At 54.5% G+C, this 22,381-nt stretch overlaps 2 protein-coding genes across 4 annotated transcripts; one reads left to right on the top strand and one right to left on the bottom strand.

Annotated features, from left to right (window-relative positions):
* The first annotated feature begins 1,410 nt into the window (after positions 1-1,410).
* On the top strand, positions 1,411-15,576 carry Lpin3 (lipin 3). 2 transcript variants are annotated; one of them, XM_042694472.1, is made up of 19 exons: positions 1,411-1,677; positions 3,571-3,666; positions 5,060-5,313; positions 5,525-5,605; positions 6,211-6,331; positions 6,501-6,843; positions 7,698-7,797; positions 7,936-8,096; positions 8,518-8,611; positions 8,707-8,776; positions 11,144-11,236; positions 11,313-11,356; positions 12,085-12,223; positions 13,204-13,352; positions 13,535-13,621; positions 14,005-14,157; positions 14,357-14,471; positions 14,580-14,683; positions 14,849-15,576. In XM_042694472.1, exons 1-19 carry the CDS (start codon positions 1,486-1,488, stop codon positions 14,991-14,993), a joined length of 2,541 nt encoding a protein of 846 aa, XP_042550406.1. In that variant the 5' UTR covers positions 1,411-1,485; the 3' UTR covers positions 14,994-15,576. The 2 variants fall into 2 exon arrangements, with proteins under 2 accessions (XP_042550406.1, XP_042550407.1); XM_042694473.1 differs by lacking the exon at positions 11,144-11,236.
* Positions 15,577-17,216: 1,640 nt separating this feature from the next.
* Emilin3 (elastin microfibril interfacer 3) lies at positions 17,217-21,830 on the bottom strand. 2 transcript variants are annotated; one of them, XM_042694722.1, is made up of 4 exons: positions 21,664-21,830; positions 20,308-20,430; positions 19,475-19,696; positions 17,217-18,846 (listed from the first exon to the last, which is right to left on the bottom strand). In XM_042694722.1, the coding sequence occupies exons 1-4, from the start codon at positions 21,828-21,830 to the stop codon at positions 17,217-17,219; spliced, it is 2,142 nt and encodes a 713-aa protein (XP_042550656.1). The 2 variants fall into 2 exon arrangements, with proteins under 2 accessions (XP_042550656.1, XP_042550655.1); XM_042694721.1 differs by having other exon boundaries at positions 17,217-19,006; positions 19,473-19,696.
* Positions 21,831-22,381: the final 551 nt, after the last annotated feature.

Below are 22,381 nucleotides of genomic sequence, written 5' to 3' on the forward strand. Positions count from 1 at the left end.
ATGCATCACAAAGCTATATGGGGGTGGCTGTAGATTGGATTGCCTTCCTTCACTGTAGACAGCTATGGTGTGGTTTGGGGACCATGGTCTGGAAGGAGCGTGTGGTATGGAGTCAGGAGCCCTGAGTCATTACTTACCATACAATCTGAACACTATGACCTTAATAGAGCTTGAGTAAGTCACTTATCCTTGCATTTGTCCTTTATCTTCTTGGAGAGATGATCTTGCATGTCTTCCCCAGGGTTCTGGGGAAGTGAGATGATCCTGGTAGCCAGAGGGAAAGCAAGTCACTGGCCTAACCAGCAGGGCAGGTGTGAGGAGCTGCAGCTGGTACAATGGATACCATGCCACCTTGGAGGTGGCTCTCATTCGAGCCCTGGCTTTTCTGTGTGGCTACCACAGCCTCTCACCCAGCCCTGGCTCCCTGAGCGGGAGAGCTGGAGGGACTGGTCTGGTTGGAGGGGAAGGAGCAGTTCTGGCCCAAGGCCAGAATGTAGCTCTGAGAGCTTACCAGCTGATACTGAGGGCTGAAAACTGGAGCCTGCAGACCCTGAAGGCAGGCTGTGGGCCTGACCTGGGAGGTGGGATGAGGACAGACATTCCCCCACCAGGAAAACTGAGAAAGAAGTTGAAGTGTGAGGTCCTCAGCCTCACATTATAGGCAAGACTGGGCCTTACGTGTCTGCCCTCAGGAATGGGTCTGAACCAAATCTTAGGTACTTGGGATATCCTACTCCTGATTTCCACAACTCAGCCACAATGCACCAGCAAGTCCCCTTTTAATGTCGAGAACCAGAAAGCGTAAGGCAGCTCAACCTATTTCTCAGATGGAAAAACCTCCTCTCCCCACTTCCTTTAAGACCTTACTCATTACCTAGCAGGGAACTTGGGGCTGATTTACCGTGAGGCTACCCCATTGCCTACCTCCTTCTCTTTTCATGGTGGGGTCATTCTAGGGGCTCTCTCCCTGTATTTGAATCCCAGATCCTCTCCATACCAGGTATAAGACACTGGGCAAGTCTCTCCACCTTTCTGAGCCTCTGCTGGCTCCTGGGTAAACAGGAATAATAATAGCACTGGCTCTGCCGGCCTTGCAGGGTTGTTGTGGAGATTAAGTGAGCCATGCCCATGAAGCCCTGTGATCATTAACATGCGTCATGGCGTTTCGAGGCTCTGACACCCAGGTATTGTCTTACTCTGTGTTCTTATTTGTACAGATGTGGAGATCAGCAGCTGGAGAAGGAAGCCGGCTGTTCAAGAGTCCAGCAGCAGGTTGGTGGGTGAGCTGAGGCTAGACTACATCCACCTTGGGGATTCCCATCATTCTCTCTTTCCCCGGCTCAGCTGCTGTGACTACGCAGAGGTACCCCCTGTCTGTGGCAGGACAGATCGTAAGCCCAGGCATCTGGTGGTCAGGCTGCCAACGCTCTCCACGGAGGAAGCCTTGGTGCAGCGTGGCAGTGCCCGTCTCTACCAGCACCAGCCATGAACTACGTGGGACAGCTGGCCGAGACGGTGTTTGGGACTGTGAAGGAGCTGTACCGGGGTCTAAACCCGGCCACACTGAGCGGGGGTATCGACGTGCTGGTGGTAAAGCAGGCGGATGGCTCCTTTAGGTGCTCACCTTTCCATGTGCGCTTCGGCAAGCTGGGCGTCCTGAGGTCAAGAGAGAAGGTGGTGAGTGCAGGGTGGTCACTGTGAGTGGGTTTTTCAAGATAGGGCAGCGACAGTGGCTCACGCCTGTAATCCTAGCTACTCAGGAGGCTGAGATCTGAGGATCACGGTTCAAAGCCAGCCTGGGCAGGAACGTCCTTGAGACTCTTGTTTTTGTTTTTGTTGGTTGTGGGGCCTGAACTCTGGGCCTGGGCGCTGTCCCTCAGCTCTTCAGCTCAAGGCTAGCACTCTACCACTTGAGTCACAAGCCACTTCTAGCTTTTTCTGCTTATGTGGTGCTGAGGAATCGAACCCAGGGCCTCATGCATGCAAGGCAAGCGCTCTACCACTGAGCTACCTTCCCAGCCCCATGTCCATAAGACTCTTATCTCCAATAAACCATCAGAAAACTGAAAGTGGCTCTGTGGCTCAAGTGGTAGAGTGCTCACCTTGAGCTGAAGAGCTCAGGGACAGCACACAGGCCCAGAGTTCAAGCCCATGACTGACCAAAACAAAAATAGATAGGGCAGCAATCAAATGGTAATGGTTCACAACTGTCATCCTAGCTACTTGAGAGGCTATTTGAAATTCGCAGTCAGCCCAGGCAGGAAACTCCATGAGATTCTTTATCTGCACTTAACCAGCAAAAAGCCAGAAGCATAGAGAGACCAGGCCCTGAGTTCAAGCCCTACTACTAGCACACATAACACACACACACACACACACACACACACACACACACACACACACACACACTCCCACTCCCAAAATGATAAGGCAGCCATGTCAGTCCTAGGAGGACTTTGCCTTCCTTAATTGGTGGAGGGGGAGATAGACAGATTTCTCTTCTTTAGTGTACTGTTTGGGGATGGTTTGGGGGTTTGGGTGGGTCTGGAAGGATTTCTGTATGTCCAGGGAAGAAGCACAGTTGGGCATTCACAGATGCTGTGACCACAGGTTCTTGTGGCCATGCTGGGTTCTTGCTAAATTGTGTTATATCTTCAAGATGACCACTCCACCCATAACCATGGACGGGCTCCACCTCCCTAGTGATGGTAGTGTGGTGTAGGAGGATAAATGGGAACTGTTGGTGATGTCCCCAGGCCAAGTATTTGGGGACTTTCCAAGGTTAGCTTCCTGCCTATAATCTTAGCTACTCAGGAGGCTGAGATCTGAGGCTCATGGTTCAAAGCCAGCCTGCACAGGAAAGTCTGTGATACTCTTATCTCTAGTTAATCACCAAAAAAAAAAACTAGAGGTGGAATGATGGCTCAAGTGGTAGAGCATAAATTTTGTGCAAAAAAGCTAAGGGCCAATTCCCAGGCCCTGAGTTCAAGCTCAAGTTCAAGTAACTAGTTAGAAGCAGCCAGGTCCATGTATGAATAGCGGTAAAGCGGTCCCAGATCCCTCTTCACATTGAGGCAACAGTAAACCTTGCAGAACCCTGCTAGGGAAATATATCCTGGAGGAGACAGTGTGCCTCAGAGGATAAGAGTTTGGGACTGTGGACTCCGATGTTTTGGGCTCATACTTCCTTGCTATGAAACCATTTCCTCATAAATTACTTAATACCCTTCCCAAGCCTCAGTTTCCTCATCTATAAAATGGAAGTAATGATAGGAGCCACAGCTAGAGTGGCTGTGAAGATTAGACTGGACCAACTGCCCAGCGAGTAGTTATTTCTCACCATTGTCCACACAGCCGGCAGCCTGGGGGTCTGGGTTGAAGCCATGCTTTGTGGGCGAGCAAGAGAGAGAAGCATGGAAACAGGAAGGCAGCTGTGCTGAGTTTTGGAGAGAGATCGTTCCAGGAAGAGCAGAGATTGGGACAGCAAGGAGTTACAGTCCCAGTGGTCGGAGCATGAAATGCAGGGCTCAGATGCTGCCCACATGACCCTGCCAGCTACCCACATTGCAGGTGGACATCGAGATCAACGGGGAGCCTGTGGACTTACACATGAAGCTGGGGGACAGTGGGGAGGCCTTCTTCGTCCAGGAGCTAGAGAGCGATGAGGTGAGTTACCATTAGCTTGTGCCTGCCCCCACCCCTTCCCTCTGGGTGAATCTTGGTGTTTGTCACTGAGCCTGCCCTCCACAGCTCCCTTTGGGCAGAAATCTTGTGCAGAGGCTCAGCTGGCATCTTCATGAGATGCTTGTTGTCGGAGACCAGAGAGAGGAGCCAGCTTGGTCTGACCCACATCCCAGGAAGTTCAGGAAGGACTCTGAAGAGGGGTACCAAGCTGGGTGCTGGTGGCTCATACCTGTCATCCTAGAGACTTAGGAGGCTGAGATCTGAGGATCACAGTTCAAAGCCAGCCTGGGCAGAAAAGTCTGTGAGCCTCTTATCTACAACTAACGAACAGAAAACCGGAAGTGGAACTGTAGCTCAAAGTGGTAGAGCGCTCGCCTTTAGCAAAAGAGCCCAGGGACAGCACCCAGGCCCTGAGTTCAAGCCCCACGAAAGACAAGAGAGAGAGAAGAGGGAGGCACCTTGAGCTTTGGGGACACCTTTCTCGGGCAGCTCAGAGAAGACAAGTGTGATGAGAAATGGTCAGGACACTGAGCATAAGGTCTGGCTTGTTTGGGTTTGCTGTTGACGTGTGCAGTTGGAATGCAGAAAGAGGCAGAATCTAGCACAAGCCAAGAAAGGAAATTCAACTACTTGAACTTGTCAAACTTTAATTGAGCTCCTACTATATAATCAGACACTACGCAGCAGACTCAGACAAGAGTGACCCTTGCCTTCAAAGAAAGTTCCAGACCAATCTGGATGACAAATGATGGAATAACTTGGTCATGGCAGTGAAGGAGTTAGAGCTGTGGTCAGGGTGGGCTTCCTGGAAGAGCTAGTATCCAGCTGGATCTTTTTTTTTTTTTTTTTTGCCAGTCCTGTGGCTTGAACTCAGGGCCTGGGCACTGTCCCTGAGCTTCTTTTGCTCAAGGATAGTACTCTGCCGCTTGAGCCACAGTGCCACTTCTGGTTTTTTTCTGTTTATGTGGTTCTGAGGAATCAAACCCAGGGCTTCCTGCATGCTGGCCAAGCCCTCGACCACTGAGCCACCTTCCCAGCCCTCCAGCTGGGTCTTAGAGGAGAAGAAGGTGCCCACTACAATGTGAGCAGAGGAGCTGATGACAGGCTGAGGCCCATGTTTCTGCCCAATTCCCTGGATGTCTGGCAGCTCCCTAGGGCTGCGTTACCTCTTTCCAGGATCTCTGTGGCCAGCTGTGGCTGCCATGGCTGGAAGGCCATGATGCCACCATCGCTGTCCATCCTGCACATCTGCTCTGGACCCCAAACTAACTCAGTGCTGGGTCTGGGCCTCAGGCAGGGCTCAGGAGGAGTGGGTGAGAGCCGCCCAGCCCAACCTGAGCCCTCTCTGTGCTGCCCCCCCGGGTCTGTCCCCCAGGAAGACGTGCCTCCTCGCCTCTGTACCTCACCCATCCCGTGGGGGGGACTGTCTGGTGGCCCCTCGGACTCTCAGCTTGGCACAGCCAGTGAGCCCGAGGGCCTCGTCCTCACCGGGCGGAGGAAGAGGCGACGCAGGAGGAAACCCAAGCGGAAGGAGGGCACAGTCACCACCGATTCCAGTTCTGAGGAGCTGGAGGCGGGTGCGGAGAGTGAGCTGTCCCCACGGGAGAAGCCAAAGCCTGAGTCCCTAAGGTGTGTAGACACAAGATGGATGCTGAGGGGGTAGGAGACAACAACCTGGGGTCCCCGTGCTGTTTCCTCTGCTGATGCTGTGGGACTCTGGGCAACGGCCTTGACCTTTCTGGGCTTTAGTTGCTTCACCTCTACACCCCCTGATGTCCCGGCTCTCATGCCTGGGGCAGTCTGCTCCATCAGTGAGCATTTTCCTATGGTTCTTCGGCAGTGACCAGGTGGAAGGAACACCCTCACTGCAGTCCAAAGACATCTACCCCTACTCGGATGGCGAGTGCCCCCCCAAGGCCAGGTAAGCACTCAGGTGGGCTGTGGATCGGTACTCCAGACTCAAGTTGAGTGTTTTCAGTTTACATCTTTCAGATGACTAATGACTCAGAGAACACATTTTATGTGTTTATTGGCTACTTGCCTTTCTCCTTTGTGAAATGATCAAGTCTTTTGATAATTTAAAAAAAATTGGGGGTCAGGTGCCAGTGGCTCACACCTGTCATCCTACCTACTCAGGAGGCTGAGATCTGAGGATCATGGTTCAAAGCCAGCCTGGGCAGGAAAGTCTGTGAAGACTCTTATCTCCAATTAACCACCAGAAACCCCGAAGTGGTACTGTGGCTCAAGCGGTAGAGTGCTTGCCTTGTGCTGAAGAGCACAGAGACAGCGTCCAAGCCCAGAGCTCAAGCCCCATGACCAAAACAAAAACAAAAACAAAAACACAAACAAAACTGGATTGCCTTGTCATTGTAGATTTGTGGGAGTTCTTTATATATGTATATACTCTTTATATCTTTGCATCTTCAACACGGGCATATGTGTTGTGCATATTTCCCTCCCAGGCTGGGCTGGGTAGCTGGGAGAGGCAGCTTACCAGGGGAGTCTCTGAGAACTTGTTCTATGCAGCCTCTCCTCAGATGGGTTAATGTCCCCTAAGAGTGACTCGGAGCTGGAGCTAAAGACACCAGAGGCCAGTCCCCTGAGAGCTGAGTCCCACATGCAGTGGGCCTGGGGAAGGCTGCCTAAGGTGAGTTCCTCCATCTTATCCTCCAGTCTATGTCTTCTGGGGGCTCTCTGCACCCCTCTCCTCCCCACCCCCAAAGGTCAAGATTGAACTCAGATCACCTTCCTAAAGGCTTTGTGGGTATGGAGGGGCAGCTGTGCCCCAGCCTACATCTTCCCATATTTGTTTGAAGGTGGCCAAAGCGGAGCGGCCAGAGTCCTTGCTGGTTCCTGACAGTGTCGCCGGGGTACCTTCTCCTCCTCCAGGGAGACCCAGCACCTCCTCCTCTGTGGTTGTGGACCCTTTGGGACCCCCAATCCTGCAAACCCAATCTAGTGCTCACCTGCTTCAGCCTGATGTGGAGTCCCATTGGAAGGAGGCTTTGGGAGGCCCCCCGCTCCCTATCCTAGAGAGTAAAGAAACCAGCACTGAGAGCTCCAGAGGGGCCGCCCTCTCTCCTGCCACTAAATCCTGGAGTTGGGCCACTCTGGAGGGCCCCATTCCCTCTGGGAAGCCAGAGGCCCCCAAGGGGAAAGGTGAGTGATGGCTGGAGGCCCCCTCGTATTGCGTCTCTTGGCCTCAGGTTATCCTCTGGGCCAGCTCTGGAACGCCGCACGTTTTGAGCACCTGTTGTATGCCAGGCACTGTGCTTGGCTCCAGTGCTCGTGAGCCTTAAAGTCCCATGGGGGAGACAAGTATCACCTCCACTAACAAGAAAGGGCATGATCCAGGAGCAATTGGTTAGAATGGAGATCATTTACATTGCATGATCAGGAAAGGCCTCTCTGGGTGGGTAATATGGATGTGGAAAATAAAGATTCATATCTCCAGCTGGGTGCCCATGGCTCACACCTGTTAATCAGGAGGCTGAGATCTGAAGATTCTGAGGTTCAAAGCCAGTCCGGGCAGACAAATCTGACTCTTATCTCCAATTAACCAGCTAAGAGCTAGAAGTGGAATTGTGGTTCAAGTGGTAAAGCACCAGCCTTGAATGGAAAAGCTAAACCAGAGCACGAGGCCCTGTCTGGCACCAGGAAGAAGAAGAAGAAGAAAAAAAAAGAACCAGATCTCACCAGAGGGGATAGGATACTAGGCATAGGGAACTGCAAAGCAGGAGAAAGGTTTCATCCCAAGGAATGGAGAGCAGCTAATGAATTAAAATCAAAGAAAAAGAATAAGTTTCACTTCTCTGTCACTCGAGCCCCATTTTGAGTGGCTCCTGAGGCCACAGAAAATACCTCGTCTGCAGTGGCAGACCTGACATGTTTCTGACATGGCCGAAATGGCTGTCGGGCACCCTTGCCTTAGGGCATCCAAAGGCAAGCAGCCACAAGCTGCTCACATCACTGAACATGTGTTCAGCCTGTGAGTGTCGCTCCTCCTCCCTCAGGCTCGCTGAAGAGAAGCCAGCACCTGGGCCCCAGCGACATCTACCTGGATGATTTGCCCTCCCTGGACTTTGAAAATGCAGCCCTTTACTTCCCACAGAGGTGCCTGGGCTCTGGGATTGGGGTTCCTGGGGCCTATGGACCACAGTCAAGGGCTTAGGAGGAGTTTGTGGTGGGGGTGGGGGGGATCTAGGTCAGCCTTCCTTGGATTTATCTCACAGTTGGCCTCTTTACCTACAGTGACTGTGGGATGGGGGCCAGGAGGTGGAGTGAGCCCACCAGCCAAAAGCTCCTAGGGAGCCCCAACCTTGAACGTGTGCCAGAATCTCTTCAGGACTCTGTGGACATGATAGCACTGTCCCTCTGTGGTGGCCTGGCTGACAGCCGGGACATCTCTTTGGGTATGTTTAACCATGACCCAAGATGGGGGTCAGCGGAGAGCAGGGAAGACACCCCTTCCCCCTTCAGGAACCAGGGGGAGGCAGGGAAGACTGGTAAGGGTGGGGTACCAGGGGGAATGAGGCTAGGCTGGGCTCCTCGGCCATTCTGTGACCTGTGGAGCCCACCCCAACCATCAGGGGCTGGGCAGTACCCCGTCCCCATGAAGCACATGCTTGATTCTAAAAAGCCTTGACTTATCCTGTAGTTCCTGGGGGGTGGGATCAAGTGCAAGTGTCAGAGATAGGGAGGAAACTTGTCAGGTAAAAGAACCAAGGGGAAGGAGGTATGGGGGAGATAATGGGGGAGCCCCAGAGCTCCATGGGAAGCAGTGGATCACATAGGGTATACCAGCCTTACCCCTCACTCTTTGCCTGTGTCCAGAGAAGTTCAACCAGCACATCGTCTCCTATCAGGACCTCACCAAAAACCCCGGGCTCCTGGATGACCCAAATCTCGTGGTGAAAATCAATGAGAAGTGAGTAGCAGTCCGGGGCTGCTGGTGGGCTGAGCAGTCCCCTCTCCATGACCCCATAGCTGCAGCAGCCCTGGCACCCCATTCTGTCTCTCCAGGCACTATAACTGGGCTGTGGCTGCTCCCATAATCCTCTCCCTGCAAGCTTTCCAGAAGAACTTGCCCAAGGTAATGGTTAGAACATTGCTGGGGCCATAGCCTTGGGGTCTGGGGAGTTTGGAAAGGAAGTGGAGGCTAAGCAGTGGTGTGGCCACTGGCCATAAGAGGTATTCTGGGGAAGGAGGCAGAAAGGAACCTGAAGCCCTGCTTGTCCTTGTGTGGGTGTGGACATGGTTGCCCAGCAATAGCTCAGGAACTCAGAACAAAAATCAGAAAAGGGTTGGGTGCCGGTGGCTCACGCCCATAATCCTAGCTACTCAGGAGGCTGAGATCTGAGGATCATGGTTCAAAGCCAGCCTGGCCAGGAAAGTCTGTGAGACTCTTATCTCCAATAAACCACTAGAAAACTGGAAGTGGTGCTGTGGCTCAAGCAGTAGAGCGCTCGCCTTGAGCTGAAGAGTGCAGGGACAGTCCCCAAGCACAGAGTTCAAGCCCCATGACCGACAAAAAAAAAAAAAAAAAATCAGAAAAGGATAGGAAGGGATGGGAAGGGGAAACAAAGGAGGAGGCAACAATGCTTGCTAAGAAATGTACTCTTTAGGGTTGGGAAGGTGGCTCAATGGTAGAGTGCTTGCTTTGCATGTATGAGGCCCTAGGTTCGATTCCTCAGTACCACATAAGCAGAAAAAGCCAGAAGTGGTGCTTTGGCTCAAGTGGTAGAGCACTAGCATTGAGCTGAAGAGCTGAGGGACAGTGCCAGACTCAGAGTTCAATCCCCACAATGGACAAAAAAAAGAAAAGAAAAAAGAAATGTACTCATTATCTTGCCCATGTAATTGTAACCCCTCTGTACGGTATTTTCACAATTAAAAAAAAGAATACTTTTAAAAAAAAAGAAAGCTACTGAAATAGTAATGTAATCCCTTTTACATATTTAATATCCTCACTGTTTATCCCCCCAGATAAATATTTTTCAGTTTCCCCTTCCTGTCACTAACCACACATAATTATTCTTAGCACTATCCATAAAAAAAAAATTAGAAAAGGGCTAAATAAACACATTCCTAAATTGGAACAAATCTTTTTTTTTTTTTTTTTTTTTAATTTTTGGTTGATCCTGGGGCTTGAACTCAGGGCCTGGGCACTGTCACTGAGCTTCTTTTGCTCAAGGCTAGCACTTGAGCCGCACCGCCACTTCCGTTTTTTTTTTTTGTTTATGTGGTATTGAGGAACTAAACCCAGGGCTTCATGCATGTTAGACAAACACTCTACCACTAAGACGCATTCCCAGCCCAGGAACATTAAATCTTCAACAGGAGGATTTTGAATCTGAAAGAGGAGGCCTGGGAGAGGAGGTCCCACACTTCCCCTTCTTCTATAACTACTCCTCCAGGCTTGGATGGGGGTGGGTACTAGCCCCATTGGTCAGCACACATCTGTTGAGTACCTATTCTGTGTCAGGCCCATGTTGGGAGCCATCAGGAACCAAATAGAAACTGTCCACACTAGCGAATACTCACCTAGATGAGTATTAAATTCAACCAAGTGCTGGAAAGGAGGGGTCTTAAAGTGCGGTGAGCTATGGCAGGGGTCTACTGAGTGGGCATCCATTGGGTAGTCTGGGGGCTGATCGGGACAGGGCAGAGCATGTAATGATGCCCAGTGATGGAAAGGAACTCTTCATTCCCTCCTAACTTCTACCTGGCCTTCCTTCCTTCTCTCAGAGGACTGTGCCCTCTTAGAGTGCCAGCCTATGACTGCCCCTTCTGCCCTCAGAGAGCTGATCAGGGCACCACCCTGACTTGAGTCATTGTTCTTGCCTTAGGTTTGCTCAAAGAGTATTACCAGCCAGATGTTGACAGCTGGTTCTGTCATCTGGCTGTGAGTCAGAGCCTATGGGAAGAAGAGAGTCATCCTTTTACTTGACTCTCTTTACCTTACCCAGACAAACAGACCACTGGAGGCCTCAGAGGGCCTAAAAGGCCTAAAAGCCTGTTCCCCGTGCAAGGGGTCACCTCATTGATCCACTCCTATCTCATATCTTCCTGACTTAGGTTCTCATTCTGCAACTGTCTCCCAGGTGGGCTCCATTTGGGGTTATGTAGCACACATCAGCATTTTTCCCACTAGGTCACGGTGCCCGAATCAGAAAGCGATGGGAACATATGGAGAGAGAGAGGCAGTTCATGGGATAGGATCACTGGCCTTCCGAGGTTGCCTGTATGGGTCTTGGAGGTTGGCCGGTATCCTGGGGATGCCACATGGTAGCACACGCACGCGCATGCGTGCTCTTCCTGGGCCTCCAAGTGTTGACAGCAGTGTTGCTCTAGGGTTAGCTGAGACTCTGTGTTTGGGGGCTGGGGGGGGCTCCCAAGGTCAAGTAAAGTAGGTTTGTGGTGTGCAGAAAGAACTTCCATGGCTTTCATCTGCCCACAGAGCACCGTGGACAAGCTGGAGAAAGAGAAGATGCCCCGGAAGGGTGGGCGGTGGTGGTTTTCCTGGCGTCGCAGGGACTTCCCAGCAGAGGAGGTGTGTGGTCATGGTCCCAGACCGGGGCCCACACAACGCAGGAGGTGGGGTTCACTGATGGGTGTTCTTCCCACAGCGCAGCGTCCAGAGGGAGAAAATCACAGCCAGAGACCAGCCGGGGTGAGTGGGCTCTGCAGCTGGAGCCTGGGAGGATCTCGCGGGAGGGGAGGGGAGGCGCCACGCCCCCTACTCATCATGGTTCTTGGTCATTCTGCAAACACTACTTTTTCCTGAGAAATATGCCTGCCTCCCCCCACCCTCCGTTTGGCAGATTGGAAAACTGAGGCCTATGGACATACTACATGTCCCTCGGCCGGGAAATGACAAAGCTGAAACGGCACTCAGTATCTTGGCTCAAATGAGGGGCTGCTGTGTTAAGCAGGACAAAGTCTTTCCCCTCCTCTCCCCGCCCCTCCCCTTTCCTCCCCGCTCGCTCTCCCTCCTCTCTCTTCCTCTCTCCTCCTTCTCTGCTCCCTCAGCTTGGCCTCTTCTTTCTCACTTCTGAAGTGATCCAGCTGCCAGAAGTTGGGTAGAAGGTGACCTAGGATGGGTTGATGCCAAATCAAGGGGGACTAGCAATAAGCGCCAAGGTGACTGCCAGGTATTTCAGAAACAAACAAACAAACAAACAATTCCAGGGCAGGCCCTGCATCTGGCTGTGAAGGTTCACTGGGGCTGGGCATCCTGGACCTCTACCTTCAGCCCCAGAGAGACGGGGAGGGGGGGGCCTGTGGAGTGACAAGAGTCAGGCTCCAGGCTGCTCAGGCCCAGAGCCAAGGGTCAGTCCTTACGTTACATGAAGAGCCTTTGGCTGGGGGAGGTAGCCTAAACAATGATGCTGCTCACAGAGAGAAGACTGAAGTTCTCAGCAGCGATGACGATGCCCCTGACAGCCCTGTGATCCTCGAGGCCCCCTCTCCACCCCTACCCACTCCAGCCTTCATTCCTACCTACAAGAAGTCCCTCCGCCTCTCTTCTGATCAGATTGTAAGTGTGTGTGTGTGTGTGTGTGTGTGTGTGTGTGTGTGTGTAGGAGGTGGGACTGTTTAACTCAGGGACTAACTCAGAGAGCTAACTGTCCCTGAGTTCCTCTGGACCTAGTTTAGACACAGGTCACCAAAGGCGAGCCTCCATCCTCTGGGCAGTGTTCTTGATGGCTTTGACTTAAATGCCTCCAGGGGCAGGAGCTCACTTCTCTACCTGCCATCTCATTTCTCTGTCTGATCCTCTAAGTGGAAATAGGTTCTGTTATATCTACCTGCACAAAAAACGGGCTGGTTCTGGGTTGGCCTTTGTAAACGACACTCAAGGAATCAATGCTGATCACAGCCCCTTAGACTTTGGCAACCCCAATGCTTTGTGTCATGTGTTCCCTGAGCTCTGTAATGGGTGGAGTCTGTGGTAGCAACATATTTTCTTCCTAAGGAGAAAGAGGAGGTCAGTAGGGTCCAGCCAGACGGGTACAGAGCAACTGTCATCTGTCTGGTGGGGCTCATATCCACTGCAGGGTGAGCCAGGGCATAGATGTCACCATCCTTCTCTATGGACCCCATTCAGGGATAGGTCTCTCTTTATGAGGATGGTGAGCCGGGCAGCCCAGCCCGAGAAAGGGGCTCCCTGTGAAGACCCTACTGGAAGGCAATTCCATTTTTCAATGAGGTATCTCCATGCCAAGAACAGCCCCAGCTTTGGGGCTGACTAGAAATCTGAGCAGGGAGTCACAAGCATGGCTTGTCTAATATTCATCTCATAGGGGAGTAAAGGGAGGTCACAGCTTCCAGGCCCAGTGCTATGCGAAGCATCTGACCAGCATCTTCTGTGTGTCTACCAGACCGTTCAGGAAAGGTCTCTGAGCTTGGAGGAAGAAGAGAACCAGGGGCCTTTGGAGATCAAAGGCCGTGGTTATAGAGGGGGTGGGCAATGCTTGGCGCTAGCAGATCACGATACCTTTTCCTGCCTGGCTCCAGCGGTGTCTGAATCTGCATGAAGGTGCCAATGATGTGGTCTTCAGTGTGACCACTCAGTACCAGGGCACCTGCCGCTGCAAGGCCACCATCTACCTGTGGAAATGGGACGACAGGGTGGTCATCTCTGACATCGATGGCACCATCACCAAGTGAGCCTCAGCTGATCTTATATGGAGAATGCCTCCCTCTGACCTTGGTGCGGGGAGAGCAGCATGGTCCCTTTCTTTCCGGTGGGCTATCCTGGGGATAGGGGCTGGGCCCCCTTGGGTCACACTTGTGGAACATGAGAACCCTGCAGGATAGCTGGAGTGACTCTTCCTCCCTGCTCTAGGTCAGACGCACTGGGCCACATTCTGCCCCAGCTGGGGAAAGACTGGACGCACCAGGGCATCACTAGTCTCTACCACAAAATCCACCTGTGAGTGCTGGGCTGGGTCTGGAGCAAGATTTCTAGTTGGAGGGAAGAAGAAAGCAAATGTCTTAGGCCATCCTGACCTCTGTCCTTGAAAGCCAGACTTGGGGACCAGCAGGGCTCATAAGAGAAGCAGCCTGACAGGTCTGTGGAGCACTGAGGCCTTCTTCCTGTTCCTTAGTGCTCCCATGAGCTGCCCACCTGTTGGCTTTGGCTAGGGGAAGCTGTGCTCCATTCTGGCCCACTGGGCCTAACTATTTTCCCTAAGTCCCTTCTCCTGCAAAGTCCTCTCTTTGGGTTTGAAGGCCAGGATGGGGAACAGGAAGGAGGTAGGACAGGTCTGACCAAACGCCTGTAATTCTGTACCATTCTGTCCCTGCCGCCCCCAGAAATGGGTACAAGTTTCTGTACTGTTCAGCAAGAGCCATTGGCATGGCCGACCTCACCAAGGGGTACCTGCAGTGGGTGAGCGAGGGTGGCTGCGGCCTCCCCAAGGGCCCCATCCTGCTGTCTCCCAGCAGCCTCTTCTCCGCCCTCCACAGGTAACCGACCTTCACAAGCCCACAATCCCTTGAGGGTAGGGGGCGGGCACAATGCAGGCCTGGCATTTGTTCACTCATGGGTATCAGCTGGGACTAGGGCAGGTGTCATCTGGTGTCATCTGACCTAGCCCCTCTCTCTGGACCCCTTTCCCTATCCCTTCTGGACCCCTTTCCCTATCCATGTCCATGGCTGTCCCAGGGAGGTAATTGAGAAGAAGCCAGAGGTGTTCAAAGTTGCCTGTTTGAGTGACATCCAGGAGCTGTTTCTGCCCCATGGAAAACCCTTCTATGCCGCATTTGGGAACAGGCCCAATGTGAGTGTGCTCCTTTCCCATGTTTGCACCACATCTAGCCTCCCCCCCCCCCCCCGCCCCCTGCCAGCAGCCTGCGTACCACTGCCCTAATCCTCTTGTTTCCCACAGGATGTCTTTGCCTACCAGCAGGTGGGACTGCCTGAGTCCCGCATCTTCACAGTCAACCCTCGGGGAGAACTCAGCCAGGAACACATAAAGAATCACAAATCCACGTGAGGCCACAAATCCCCCATGCCCTGCCATGTCCCAGCCTCTCCCCACACTCCCATTTTACCTCCTCCCGTGGGAAGATCCTGAATGGATGCTGAGGTTCCCCTCCTGTGGGGATAAACTCTGGCCTGGTGCTCGGGGTCAGTACTGCTCCATTCTGCCCACAGGTATGAGCGGCTTAGCGAGGTGGTTGAGCTCCTCTTCCCACCTCTAGTTCGTGGTCCCAGCACAGACCTGGCCAACCCGGAGTTCAGCAACTTCTGCTACTGGCGGGAGCCACTGCCTGCTGTGGACTTTGATGCCTTGGTCTGAGCCTGCCCTGTCTCCTCCTTCCTGGACAGGCCCAGGACTGATTGGGAATCTGGTGGGAGGATTAGGGGTTGGAAGTCAGGTCCCAGACACCTTTTCTTCCTCCGTAAGCCACAGGCCTCAATATTCCTCTTACCTTAAATGCCTGTCACCTAGGCCCTTACAGGGTTCTCTCTGTACCATGGAGCCTTATCTCTATTCCTGCAAAGAGGGAAGCCCCACCGAGTCCTGAAGTCTGGAGGAAGAAGGAAGAGATATTGGCAGCAGCAGAAGGCAACTGCCCCCACATCTTCCTTTCTGGAAGCCTAGACTGAACCCTCCAAAGCCAGGCTCTTGTATGGCCCTCCCCTTGCCCCACGGCTGAGCCAGGCATCTGCTTCTCCTTGCTGGTGCCCTGGTATCTCAGGTCCAAGCGTGGACACCCAGGGCACCTTTCACATTAGTGAAGGTGAGCAGGGGCCACGTAAAGGTTCAGAGAATATGGCTTCTGCTTGCCTCATCCTCACCCCAGCCTCTGCTGGTCAGGTCAGTGCTCGTCTGCAGAGTGAGCTTTTTGCTTTGTTTTTGCCAGACCTGGGTCTTGAACTCAGGGCTGGGCACTGTCCCTGAGCTTCTTTTGCTCAAGGCTAGCACTCTACCACTTGAGCCACAGCACCACTTCCAGCTTTTTCTGTTTATGTGGTACTGAGGAATCGAACCCAGGACTTTATGCATGGTAGGCAAGCACTCTACCTCCAAGCCACATTCCCAGCCCAGAGCTCTTGGCCCAGCCTCTACAGAGTGTAGGGCACCAACTCCAGCAGCCTCCCCTTCCCCACTGCTGTAAGGAAGAAACCACCTTCAGACTGAAAGCTTTAATCCAGAACCTGCTCTCCAACAGTGTTGTGTCACAACACTAAAATGTCCAGAAACCAGAGGGCAGGGCTGTGGGGACCTGAAGACAGCACGGGTGAGAACTGTGGTCAGCAGTGATGCCGAGTGCTTCAGCAGAGGCATCGGAGCCTCTGGGAACCACGCAGGCTGGAGGAATCCTTGCGTTTTCCACTTGCCCTTGGATGGTTTTGTACCTGAATTCCTCAGCACGGTGTAAACACCTTGGCAGGACTGGGGTTTTGCAAGGGCATTAACAGCATGCCTGGAACCCTTCTCCTCCAGCTATGGCCACCTTCTCAGGGTCTGGCCTCCTAGCCTTGACATAAATTTAAGCTGCTCTTGGCAGAGAGGTACTGACCTGGGTGGAGGGGAGCAAAAGATTTTCCCCGTCTGTGTGTGTGTGTGTGTGTGTGTGTGTGTGTGTGTGTGTGTGTGTGTGTATGTGTGTGTGTGTGTGTGTGCATGCATGTGTGCCAGTACTGGAGCTTAAACTCAGGGCTTGGGCGCTTCAGCCACAGCTCCATTTCCAGCTTTTTGCTGGTTAACTGGAGAATCTCATGGACTTTCCTGCCCAGGCTGACTTCAAACTGTGATCCTCAGGTCTCAGCCTCCAGAGTAGCTAGGATTACAAGGTATAAGCCACCAGTATCCAGCTGGAAGAGGAAACTTTGTTCTTTTGGGAAAAATGAGATAAACAAATAAATCAGGTCAGAGTCTCCAAACAAATTGCCTGGATCCAATTCTTTCCTCTGGGGATATACAGCTGCCTACACCCTCACCATGAGGGAAGATCAAAGGGAATACAGAGAGCGCGCTGCTGGGTCTCTGCTTCTGTTCTGTCCTGAAGAATGTGTGGGGGAGCTGGGAACCTCAGGTAGCCTCTGGTCCTTGGTTCACAAACAGCATCTGTGAAGCTGCCAGGTATGAGAGGGGTTCCATTGAAGATCATCTTCCCACACAAACCTCCTTCTAGTCTTGTAGGGACAGAAGCCAAGGGATAAAGCATCAGATGCCTCCAAGGGTTACTTTGCCTTGTGGACAGGCAAAGGGAGCTGTGGACTGGCCTCTGCGTGGGCCTGGGCCTGGAGATCTTAACACAGTTCTCCATGCTGATGTATCTCTCAGACAAACAAGTTGCAGACTAGAGAATGTGTGTGGTCTCTTTAGTCCAGCCTGGTCTGTAGGCATGGTGGCCTTGTCTTGACCGCTATCCTGAATTGTGCAGCACCGAGGATGGCTCTTGATGGCTGGGACAATCACATAGAGCTCTAGGCTGGCCAGGGGAGGCTGGTGGGTAAGGCTAGGCTCAGAGTAGGTAGGAAGGCTCTGGAGCTCAGACGTTGTCCGATGTGCCTAGTTGGCTCGCCTTGACCTCATGTGCTCAGCTAACTGGGCCCTGCAGTCCAGCAGGTCATCCCGGAGGCGGGCGATGTCCTGTGTGTGCTGGGCTAGTGTGCGATTCAGCTGATCTACATGGCTCCATAGGCCCTCTCTGGACCCAAGCGGCTCGGCAGGCAAGCTGTCCAGGCTGGTGGCCAGTAAGCCCAGTCTTCTACATGTGCCTTCTACTTGTGCCACCCTCTGGTCAAAGTGGCCCACCGCATGCTGGAGTTCCTGAGCTGTGTTCTGGCAGCGGCTCAGGCCCCCAGCCACATCGGCCACACCGGCCTTGAGCTGCTCCAGCTCCCCTTGCAGGCTCAGGACCTGCCTGTGTCCAGCTCTCAGCCTGGAGCCGTGACTGCTGACCTGCTCCTGGATAGCGTGGACTTCAGCTTCTACCCTGCGTTCTCGCTCATCCAGGGATGTGTTGGCAGCCAAGAAGGCATCTGAGTACTGGCTGACAGAGTCGCTGAGGCCTGTGAGTGACTTGCTCACTGAGTTCAAGTTGACCTTCAGCAGAGTGATCTCGCCTTGGAGTGAGCTGCCAGTACCTTCTGCCAGCTGCCCCTGGACCTCTGCCACGGTGCCATTGAGCTGCTGGAGCAAAGCTGTATGGCTGGCCACTTGGCGTAGAAGGGCCTCACTCCGGCTCTGCCAGGCCTTCACCTCGGCTACAAGGTTGTCCAAGATGGCTGAGGTAGTACTGGGGGTGCACGAGGTCTCCAGAGACACCAGGCGTTGCTCTAGCACTGCCAGCTCTGTCTGCACCAGGGGTCGCGCTGGCCTTCCGGCTGGAGCACCATCATGGCTTAGCTCCCCGGTCAGTGTGGCCAGACGCTCCTCTAGGCTCTGTACACGTTCTTCCAGCATGGAGCCGAAGCCACCCACACCCCAGCCTCCCATCTCCATCCTCAGACAGCAACCTCCAGCTCCATTCTCTGTCCCATTGATGGCATCCAGGCCCTCCAGGAGTCCATTGACACCTCCCTCAAGCATAGCAGCAGAGAGGCGTGAAAGCTCATCCCTAGCCGAAGTGCCTGGGCCTCCTTGGGCCTCAGTGACTGCCTGCACGTTCCTCTCGAGGCTGTCCACACGGGCACTGATCAAAGCCAGCTGGCTACAGCATCTGGCTCCTCCAGCCACGCTCAGACCCTGCAGCTGAGTACCTAGTTGTGAGAGTTCCTGACGCAAGGCCAACTCCCGGCCATCGAGGCTCTGGTGTAGCCGCTGGCTGGCCGCCTGGCCCTCCTCACACTGCTGCTTCACCTCCTGCACCTGCAGGTCACACGCACTCTGGACACCTTGCAGCTTCTGCTCGAAGCCATCCAGGAGGCTCCCCCAGAGTCGTTGCAGCCGTCTATCCACATACTCCTCCAGCAGTGCCAAGGAGGTCAGAGGGGACGGTGGCGCCTCCCGCAGCTGCTGCAGGTGGGCCTCATGGCCAAGAGCCAGTCCGTGCACTTTATCCAGCAGCTGCACCTTGGTCCGAAGCGTGTTGCTCACCTCTGTCACCTTGCTCAGGATCTCACCCAGGGGAGGTGGGAGCGACACTCCAGCTCCATCTCTGGGATTTGCAAGCCCCTCAGGGATGACCCCAAAGCCCACAGGAGGGGCAGCGGGAGCCCTCGGGCCATCAGTCACCCTACTGGGATCCTCGTGGCTGGCCACCAGGCCACCAAGAGTACCATATGCTTGTGCCAGGCGCTGGACATCCCCCTCCAGGCGTTCTAGCCGCTCACCAAACAGCCCTGGGCCTTTCCTTCCTAGGAAAAAGGAGAGACCCCAGAAACATCATCAGCTTGGCTCACACAATGTGTCACACTGCCAGATGGCACAAGAGGCTTTCTATTCAAAACTACCTTCTTGTTGGTCACAGCGGCCTTGGCTGTGAGCCATCAAATAGGAATGCCAGTAGTAGATTATGTGTTATGCCCAGTGTGTGTACGTGCATGAGTGCCTGCGTGTGTGTGTGTGTGTGTGTGTGTGTGTGTGTGTGTGTGTGTGTGTGTGTGTGTGTACTAGGGCTTGAATGCAGTCTCAGGCTCTCACTTGGCTTTTTCTTTCAAGGTTGGCAGGTACTCTACTGCTTGAGCCACACCTCCACTTCCAGCTTTTGGTTGGTTAATTGGAGATAAGTGTCTTACCAACTTGCCTGCCTCCGCTGGCTGAGAACCTCTATCCTCAGATCTTAGTCTCTTGAGTAGCTAGGCTGTCCACAGGCAGACTCACCATGGGGACTAGGGGCCGCTCTGTTGTAGGGAGGGGGCCTGGGGCCTGGGTCTGGCTGCCCTGAGAGAATCTGGGCTTCCGGCTCCTGCTGGGGTGGAGTGGCCCCATGATCGGTGAGGTGCTCAGGGCAGCCTTCTCCAGCAAGACCAGGGCAGCAACGCCAGACGAGGTCTGTCACTGTCTTGTAGCCAACCTTGTATCTGGGTCTGAGCACTGAGCGGTACCTAGGTAGCAGGACAAGAGAGCAGGATCTTGAAGCTGTGGACAAAGATTCCTGTCTCCTAGTTGGTATTAAGGGCTGCCCTTGGAAGTGTGCATAGAGTCTGGATATCTTTCCATCTCTATGCCAGTTCCCAGGGGTTTCTTTGCTTTGGAATGGGAGAGGCCTTTTAGGGCCTATGAGCCCAGTGAATGGAGGATGCAGGTGGAAGCCCACCTCTCCTGTGTGCCCCTCCTTCTCAGGATCACTGTCTTCCCTCCAGCTTCCCAGATGCCTTGTGGCATCAACCACTATCTGAATGACTGTCTTCTCCTTCACCAGATTCCGCCACTTCCTTTTAGGCTTGTGCTGCTTTTCTCTTGGGGACCCTCCTGTTGATCTCATGGGCTTTCCAGGCTCCGACCTGACCCTGCTTCTGTCTCCAGGGGGGAGTCCCTGTCCCAAGTTCAAAACCTTGGTGGTGGGAGGAGTCTTACCTAGCCTCCTTTCGTGGGGCTCTGGTGGGCTCTTTGAAATCCAAGGAAGGGCAGCGCCTTGTGGAGTAGGCTCTATTTCCAGCTAGAGGTAAAACGAGGGCTTGGGCTGTGCAAGTGGATAAAATAGGGGTGTACTCACGTGACTGCTGCAGGACACTTGGGCCCCCATCCACACTGCCGGTACTCGGCCTTCACGTAGCTTTCTATTCCCTCCTGTAGGATGCAGGTCACGTTCCTGTGTACCACATAGGCACAGAGGGCCCTACAGGGGAAAATGGTCCCTGGATTATGGGGCCTGAGTCAGGCCTCTGAGGCCACCTCCCTCTTTCCCCCACTTGTTGCTCCCAGCAGGCCATCAAGACTCCCACACCCACGTCTCTTTTGTCTGTTCTCCTTGGTCCTGGAAGCCAGGGCCTTTCCCCGGGATGCAGTATCTTTGGACTGGGCCCAGTCTGGACTTTTTGTTACTTGTGTCCTTGATCCATGGCCCACTGGGTTAAGTGCTACAAAGAACCAGCAACCTGGTATAGCTGCCCACTCTGCCTGCGTGGATTCTAGAGCAGTTGCTTTGGCTCATCTTCCACTCTCCAATTCCTTCACCTGTCCCAAACTCCTTATCTTGGGTTTCAAGGCTTCTGATATCTGCCCCTTCCCCTTGCCCCCCAATGTAGTGGCTCTTCTGAAATCAGCTTTCTCTTCCTTCCTCCTCTGATGCAACCTTCCAGCTCCTGTGAACTTCCAGTTCTTTCTGCTCCCTCCTCCAGAACGTTGCTGTGATGTGCTCAGGCCCACTAAAGGTGGCCGTGGGCTGGGCGCTGTCATCCTACAGTACCTCTCAAACGTAATTAGAGTGCAACTTCAGATACGAGCCAATGGGGGTGGATGCCTGCCTGTGGCACAAAAAGAGCTCATGGCACCAGCGCCTCCACCAGATACTCAGGCAGCCACACAGGGTTTCTGGAGCCAGGTTGGCCACAGACGGGTATTAGCGGTCGGGTGCAGGGCTCCACGGACCTACACTACCTGGCAAGGCCTTGGAGAGAGAGGGAAGGTGGGGGGGGGGGGGGGGAGCGGGAGGGGGGAAGAACCCCCACCCGTTCCCAGGGCGGGGCAGTCCTTCCTCTCCCTCCACCTGGTCCTCTGCGCTGGAGTTTGCTCACAGCACAGCTGGAAAATGTTACTTTGCTGGAAAGGTTTCCGCGGGCACTGCCAGGATCCCAGACACCGCGCCAGGACCCCTCGGCTGATTTTACTTCTCCAAGTCTCCTGGAGAGTGGGGCGCCCACCAGGACCAGTCCATCCATGGCCCACTCAGCGCCACGACCTGGGCATCCTGGGGACCTCAACGCCTCCCAGTCCCACTCCCCCCACACACCCCCTCCAGGCATGGTGCGGGCAGGTGGGAGTGGCGCCCCGCCGCGTGGGCCCTAACCCTCCCTCCCTCCTTCCCTCCCTCCCTCCCTCCCTCCCGCCGCTGCACGGTCCCCGCGCTTACTTGTGCGGCCCCGGGCGCAGCCGCGGGCGCCATCCCGTCGTGTAGAGGCTGTAGCGGGAGGCACTGGGAGGCGCGGGCCGCGCCAGGAGCGGGGTGCCCTTAGCCTGTGCCCCCGAGAGCAGCGCGGCCAAGGCGCACAGCCAGACCTGCAGGCGGCGGCGGCCCATCGTGGTCCCCTGGTCTCCACCTGGCCCCGTGCGATGACCAGCCCCCCCCAACCCCGCCCCGCTCCCCCTGCGGGCCCACTGCGCTGCGCCGCCCCTCCTCCGCCGGCCGGCCCGGGGTCCCGCCGCCCTGGGGCGCCCCCCCGACCCCGGTTCGCTGGGCCGCCGGGCGCCGCCGCGCGGTGGTGGTGGCTGCGTCCCGCCGAGTGGCCGGCGCTGCTCGCGGCTGGGGCCGCAGAGGGGAGGCAGGAGGCGGGCTCTGCGCGGATTAGCATAAACTTGGGGCCGCGCCGCTCTCCTCCGCCAGCCCCCTCCTCCGCTGCCAGACCCCCGCCCCACGCCGGCTGCAAGCGAGAGGTTAAGAAGGGAACGGGAGCTCGGGCCAGCAGAGCGCCATATCCACCCCCCTCCCCAGAACGTCACCCAGACACGACGACAGGTCACCTGGGGTACCAGGCGACAATCAGAGAAGCCAGAGCCCTGAGGTTGTTTGTTTTTAATTCCCCCAAAGAGCTACCCACTCCAAGGCAGGATACCCTGATCTTAGAAACCCA

Source organism: Dipodomys spectabilis, unplaced genomic scaffold, assembly GCF_019054845.1.
Source record: "Dipodomys spectabilis isolate Male_0828 unplaced genomic scaffold, ASM1905484v1 ptg000175l, whole genome shotgun sequence".
NCBI lineage: Eukaryota > Metazoa > Chordata > Mammalia > Rodentia > Heteromyidae > Dipodomys > Dipodomys spectabilis.

Coding starts and splice junctions, on each gene's coding strand:
- Emilin3 (XM_042694721.1), bottom strand. CDS start 21,830: ATGGGCCGCCGCCGCCTGCAGGTCTGGCTGTGCGCCTTGGCCGCGCTG. Junction 20,431..21,663: donor CTGCGCCCGGGGCCGCACAA/GTAAGCGCGGGG, acceptor TTTCCCCTGTAG/GGCCCTCTGTGCCTATGTGG. Junction 19,007..19,472: donor AGCGGCCCCTAGTCCCCATG/GTGAGTCTGCCT, acceptor CCTTTTTCCTAG/GAAGGAAAGGCCCAGGGCTG.
- Lpin3 (XM_042694472.1), top strand. CDS start 1,486: ATGAACTACGTGGGACAGCTGGCCGAGACGGTGTTTGGGACTGTGAAG. Junction 5,314..5,524: donor CCAAAGCCTGAGTCCCTAAG/GTGTGTAGACAC, acceptor GTTCTTCGGCAG/TGACCAGGTGGAAGGAACAC. Junction 6,844..7,697: donor AGAGGCCCCCAAGGGGAAAG/GTGAGTGATGGC, acceptor CTCCTCCCTCAG/GCTCGCTGAAGAGAAGCCAG.